The 7,036-nt window shown below is 37.6% G+C and overlaps 1 protein-coding gene across 1 annotated transcript; it reads right to left on the bottom strand.

Annotated features, from left to right (window-relative positions):
* Nucleotides 1–427: 427 nt before the first annotated feature.
* Nucleotides 428–3,352, bottom strand: LOC120433127. Its single transcript, XM_039598728.1, has 6 exons — nt 3,196–3,352; nt 2,784–3,119; nt 2,407–2,667; nt 1,330–1,422; nt 1,209–1,237; nt 428–803 (listed from the first exon to the last, which is right to left on the bottom strand). The coding sequence occupies exons 1-6, from the start codon at nt 3,257–3,259 to the stop codon at nt 786–788; spliced, it is 801 nt and encodes a 266-aa protein (XP_039454662.1). The 5' UTR covers nt 3,260–3,352; the 3' UTR covers nt 428–785.
* Nucleotides 3,353–7,036: the final 3,684 nt, after the last annotated feature.

Below are 7,036 nucleotides of genomic sequence, written 5' to 3'. Positions count from 1 at the left end.
TTATAAATGCCCAGTTACTTCAGTCTGGTGCACGTAATGTCAGCCACAGCAACTCCAAACCGTTTTTGGCCACAATTTGGGGGCCAAGTGAATCAGCGAGGAGGAGCCAGTCTGCAGTTATTTATAAAAGGAATTCCTAGTGTTCCCAAAAGATTAGATTTACTCAGATGTAATGTAATGAACTGTAAACTAGACAGAGAAACAATACCCCCTTTATCGCAAGATTATTGAAAATGATCAACTCTCTCTCTGTTTAAGAAAAATGTGGTCCTTTTCTGGAAATCCCAAATTTTGCGGCTGGAAAGGCTGCGTTTCAGAATGATTGGTCGCTGCTGTGTCGACCCCAGTCAAACCCAGAAATCACTGACACAAGTTTGTTCTGTTAATTTGAAATAAATCGGTCTTCACAAACAGCTTTTCTGAGGTTTTAATTTGCCTTTGCAAAGACAACAAACAACAACACAGAGTACAGCAGCAGTCTGTATTTCTTTAGATTAAGAATAAAAACAAGAATAGAACCATTTATAGAAACACCTTATATACCTGCCACGGTCACAGAATACAATCAGAACATTACATGCAGCTGAGTATATCTTGTATTACAAAATTATATGGAGACAAACACGCTGTGATGCATCCTTCATTTCAGCTAGGCCAGTATAACAAAGAGAAGCACAGACTCTTAACATTTTCCATCACATTACTGAAGTCTGACAGACGCAGCAGGATCAGTCAGTGTCCATCAGGAGATCTTCTACTTCCATTGTTCACTGTCAAAATCTTCGTCATTCATCATTACATACCTGTGACATACAGCATGATGACAAACTCATTCACTCTCTGGACATTAGACTTCATGATATAACTATTCTGATCTTTGGGCATCAATGTAGCACAAACTAAGAGTGATAAACTGTAAAGACATCCATGACATTACATTAGTACCATTAGGTACAAAATGTGATTTATTTAAACTCAAATGAACATGAGCATTGAATCAATAGAAGAATTTAACATGAAAACTACACCTGAAGCTTCAGCTTGCTCTTCTTTTATATTATCTTTCCTAAATGGAAATTTAAACATGCAGATGCATTTTGGTTTTCCTCTGAAAATTTGATTTACAAATATTAACGCTTTAAACTCTGTTTTCAGAGATAAAAAGACAGAAAACACAGTTTGTTTAGCTCTGTGCAACAAAAACTCACCACATTTTCATACAGCTGCACTTTTATTCCTTTAAAAAAACCAGAGAAGGAAACAACTTTAGCTTTCACAGAGAATATTCAGGTTTATCAAATCTTCCCATTTAAATGTGAATATTCTCACCTGCCTCTCTTGTCCAAATGTGGACAACCACAGCAGCTGTTATGAGTGCTGCTAAACCCACAGCCACAATGATGAACCTCCACCAGCACCAGCCTGGAAAGAAAATGAAAAACATGAAAAATATACTTAAAATATAGTTTTCTGTTCTTTTCTTAACAAAACCACCCCTCAGCAATCAAATGGAAGATTTTGGTTATGTTTAGATAAAATCTATGTTGCTGTAGATCTTTAACAACATGAACCTGACTTCTCTTTTTCCTTCTGCCCCCATTACAACCTCTCTGCAGGATTTTCCTCAAAGTGCATAAATGCAAATGACATCTTAAAACCACACAGAACAGTTTACGTTTCATAACAGATGAAGTTATTGAAAGGGCTGAATTGTATGAATACAGTTTTACTTACTTTTGAATTCTTTTTAGTATTTAATGCTCCGTGTGGTTCTTAGTTTGTTTGTTCTTGAGTAACATTTGCTCAAGTGGCTTGAGTCTCACGTCTGCTTGAGGTTATTTGGTTTAGTCTTTTGTTCTTTTTCCTTCCCTTCTCTGTCAAGTTCGTATGTTAGTCATTGTCTCAGTACTTAGTTACTTCCATGATATGTTGAGCTAATCTCTATTGTTATTTAGATTGTGTTTAGTTTTTTTACTCAGAGATCATACTCTCCCCATTCAATCCATTATGACAGAACAATGTGAGCAAATAATAGACCGGCAGCCTTCAACCCCTCAGAAGTGATAAAGGAAGTCATTTTTGTGTGGTGGTGCCTTGTGAGGAAGAGCTGCTGGGGTCTAGCGAGGAGTATGAACAGTTAGTTGCACTTAAGTCACACGGCCTGATTTCAGGGATTCAATAGCTATTAGATTCCCTGCCTGCTCATAAGGAACACAAGACTAGTGTTTCTCTATCATGATAACTTAAGTCTGATTAAACACTGAGCAGTGCTGCTATTTTATCTTTTGAGGACACTCTCAAGCTAAAAAAAAAAAAAAGAAAAAGTAAATGACATCTTAAAATCACACAAAACAGTTTACATTTCATGACAGATGAAGTTATTGTAAGAACTAATTGCATTCTCACCTGTTTCCTGATTAGAAGATTGAATCCTGAAGATAAACTCCTGCACGTTTCCACCATGTGTCACTTGGCACTTCAACATCTCAGAATTTGTGGATGTGTAAATATAATCAGATGTTGTAAAGATCACACTGGCTGAGCAGGTAGACTGTGACATCTTCAGGTCTTTGTTACCATAGAGCCACTTCACAGTGTATTTGCATTCTTTATATGTGGACACAGAGCACTTTAATGTCACTGTGTTGTCATCCTTATATTCAGTTACTGTTAAAGAAAAGAGAAGAATAACATTTACAGTAATCATCACTGTAATTATAGTTATTGTAATGTTTCAGTTTGATGTTCTAACAATCTGAAAACATTATGATGAAAATACTCACTGCTAACAACAGACAGATAAACCACAGCATCTGGACCTTGCTGTATCCCTGGATTACCTCTAAACTGTCTGCAGGTGTACCAACCAGCATCCTCAGCTGTGAGCTTCTTTATAACCAGAGAACAGTTTGCTGTAACACTCAGTCTGTCTGATTTATTTTTGGCCTCTTGGTGAATCTTCCCGTGTTCAAACAGTGTTAGTGTTGCTGCTGTGTTTGAGTTACTGAAGATCCAGACAGTTCCTTTACATTTATCTTGATCATCTTTCAAATTTTCACATGACAAAGTGACCTCACCTCCATCCCTGATAATAAATTCAGAGTGTTCAACTGCTGCTGCTGTGAAGATAAAATCAAGTCAATTATGTAAACTTAACTTTTGTAATTTCATTTAGAAATGTATTTGTATTCTTACCTGTTACTTGAAGCATTAGCAAAACTGACGAAAAGAATTTAATCCATTTGAACTGAGTCGTCATTCTCTGTCTTTCTCCTTCCTGCTTTCCACACTAATGACAGTCACAGTCTCTGAAACAGAGCTTTATGTAGAGAGGCTGTTCTGACTTCCTGTGGTTATCATCTCACTACCTCACTGTAACTGTTAAAAGTTCAGAGTCCTTTCCCTGAAAATTCTCATTCATAGCATTCTGTTGTTTCTAATAACTACATGAACCAAAGAAAATTAGAGGTCAAAGGTCACACCTGACTGTCAAAGACCCTGCAAATTTAAAATGAGTGTGTAGCTTACAGCAGTCTCAGTGCACTTGTGACAGTGACGTGTTTGATGCCTTAAAAAGGAGAAGATGATGAATGCAATTGTGTAAATACTTACTGCTCTTTTTATTCCTGAGAACTGAAGGGGAAGTGTTTTTGTGAGAATGTGGGTACAACAGCAGCAGAGCTCTGATGGTGTTAAGCTCTAATGATGGCCAAACATCTGTGAGAAACACAGATGTGCCACAAACTGAATGTCCTCTAAACATTTTAAAAGTACACCAAGAGATAATTTGCATTTGCTTTGAATTTTACCAGTATTTGTATATTTGCTGATTTTTTTTTCCTTTTACAGATGAATTTGAGGGGATTTCTGATTTCAAACTAATATACAGCACAGCTTAAAAGAAGCTGTTCAACAGATGGAAAGTCCACTATCAACAGAAGTAAAACTGATAAAATAATGCTAATGAAAGTTATAACAGTGTTAGCACACAATCTCCAAAAACAGAGTAGAAGTTTCTTTATTTTAATAAAACACTAAGTCCATATATGTGAATTAACAAAAGTCATGACACCAAAGCAAGAGCAGTACTCACTCACAAGAGCAGGGCATAGAAGATCAGAGTTAACAGAGTTTATTTGCAAAGTTTTAATCAGCAACAAGGGACAGGTAAGCCAAGCTGAATGAACCAGGCAGGCAGAGTGGAGTGAAGGCACACATTTACACACAAGATCCAACACAGGCTTGGAAGTCATCCTTTGCATTAGTTTGGTTTGGTTTGGAAAATACTTTTTTTTCCTCTGCAAGAGCTCAAGTATACGACAACAGAGGTAACGGATACTAGTAGCCACGAGTAAGTTGTAGGTTTCCATAGCTTCCCTTTCTGGTTAGTGTTCATTACAGAAGAGACTCCAGCCCAAACACTTAATAAGCTACCAGTTTAATGGGGTTGTGTTCTTTGAGCCACCGATGTCCTAGAAGTAGAGGTGTGTGTGGAGCATCAAAGGTGCATAATTGATGTACTCGTGATGATTTCAAAGGATCAGAAGAAAGAAAGATGAGTTCAGTGTGATTGGTGATCTGGGTTCTAAAGAAATTTCAGGTTGTTTAGCTAACTTGGTCTCCAAGAAGCAGAGAAAACCTCAACAATCATATGACCCCCTATAAACAAGCATACTAAGGGAGGATTCAGGGTCACCTGATTCAGCCCTAACTATATGCTTTATCAAAATGGAAAGTTTTAAGCCTAATCTTATACGTAGAGAGGGTATCTGTGTCCTGAATCCAAACTGTGAGCTGATTTCACAGAAGACGGGCCTGAAAGCTAAATCTCTGCCTCACATTCTACTTTAACACTTTTTAACACTCTAGGAACCACAACATGAAAACTAAACCTGAAGCTTCAGCTTGCTCTTTTTTTTAATATTATCTTTCCTAAATGGAAATTTAAACATGCAGATGCATTTTGGTTTTCCTCTGAAAATTTGATTTACAAATATTAACGCTTTAAACTCTGTTTTCAGAGATAAAAAGACAGAAAACACAGTTTGTTTAGCTCTGTGCAACAAAAACTCACCACATTTTCATACAGCTGCACTTTTATTCCTTTAAAAAAAAAAAAACCAGAGAAGGAAACAACTTTAACTTTCACAGAGAATATCCAGGTTTATCAAATCTTCCCATTTAAATGTGAATATTCTCACCTGCCGCTCTTGTCCAAATGTGGACAACCACAGCAGCTGTTATTGTCACGGCTGGGGCAGCAGTCGTGTTGTGGAGTGAAAGGACCCAAGATGCAGACGGCAGTGGAGATGCAGGTGGAGATTTATTTACAGTGAAAAGCCCAAGGTGAGGGCAGAACTGAACATGAACCTAAACTGGGAAAACTAACACAAACAGAGGACACGATGCGAGGAACAGAGAGACACGGGGATATACCTAAATGATGCGGAGAAATGCAGACTACACAGAAGAACGCAGACAAACGCAGACGAGCCGACGCCAAGCACAGTCTGACACCCACTAAATATACACACAAACAAGGAGACCAGGTAATGACATACAGGTGGGAGCACAGCTGATTCTAATACACAAGACGACCTGAGGATACAAGCTGAACATGATGACAACAGACACAGACCGTCAGAATAAAACAGGAAATCCAGAACACGAACAGGGCACGAGGGGAGGACACAGAATACCAAATCAGAATACACACGAGGCACAAAATGAACTTCAAGGAAACACAAAACGCTGGGTCAAAATGACCCAGGATCATGACAGTTATGAGTGCTGCTAAACCCACAGCCACAATGATGAACCTCCACCAGCACCAGCCTGGAAAGAAAATGAAAAACATGAAAAATATACTTAAAATATAGTTTTCTGTTCTTTTCTTAACAAAAAGCCCCCTCAGCAATCAAATGGAAGATTTTGGTTATGTTTAGATAAAATCTATGTTGCTGTAGATCTTTAACAACATGAACCTGACTTCTCTTTTTCCTTCTGCCCCCATTACAACCTCTCTGCAGGATTTTCCTCAAAGTGCATAAATGCAAATGACATCTTAAAACCACACAGAATAGTTTACATTTTATAACAGATGAAGTTGTTGTAAGAACTAATTGCATTCTCACCTGTTTCCTGATCAGATGATTGACTCCTGAAGATAAACTCCTGCATGTTTCCACCATGTGTCACTTGGCACTTCAACATCTCAGAACTCTTGGATGTGTAAATATGATCAGATGTTGTAAAGATCACACTGGCTGAGCAGGTAGACTGTGACATCCTCAGGTCTTTGTTACCATAGAGCCACTTCACAGTGTATTTGCATTCTTTATATGTGGACACAGAGCAGTTTAATGTCACTGTGTCGTCATCCTTATATTCAGTTACTGTTAAAAAAAATAAAAGAACAAGAATAACATTTACAGTAATCATCACTGTAATTATAGTTATTGTAATGTTTCAGTTTGATGTTCTAACAATCTGAAAACATTATGATGAAAATACTCACTGTTAACAACAGACAGCTCAGCTACAGAGTCTGAACCTTGCTGTGTCCCTGGATTACCTCTAAACTGTCTGCAGATGTACTGACCAACATCCTCAGCTGTGAGCTTCTTTATAACCAGAGAACAGTTTGCTGTAACACTCAGTCTGTCTGATTTATTTTTGGCCTCTCGGTGAATCTTCCCTTTTTCAAACAGTGTTATTGCTGCTGTGTTTGATTTACTGAAGATCCAGACAGTTCCTTTACATTTATCTTGATCATTTTTCAAATTTTCACATGACAAAGTGACCTCACCTCCATCCCTGATAATAAAGTCAGAGCGCTCAACTGCTGCTGCTGTGAAGATAAAATCAGTAAAGTCAATAATGTAAACTTCACTTTTGTAATTTCATTTATAAATGTACACTTATTCTTAGCTGTTAATTGAATCACTAGTATGACTGATGAAAACATTTGAATCCATTTGAACCGAGTCGTCATTGTCTTTCTTTCTCCTTCCTGTTTCTCAGAAAAATGACAGTC

The sequence above is a fragment of the Oreochromis aureus genome, linkage group 15 (genome assembly GCF_013358895.1).
Source record: "Oreochromis aureus strain Israel breed Guangdong linkage group 15, ZZ_aureus, whole genome shotgun sequence".
Classification (NCBI taxonomy): Eukaryota; Metazoa; Chordata; class Actinopteri; order Cichliformes; family Cichlidae; genus Oreochromis; species Oreochromis aureus.
This window is presented reverse-complemented; position numbering and strand designations above follow the sequence as displayed.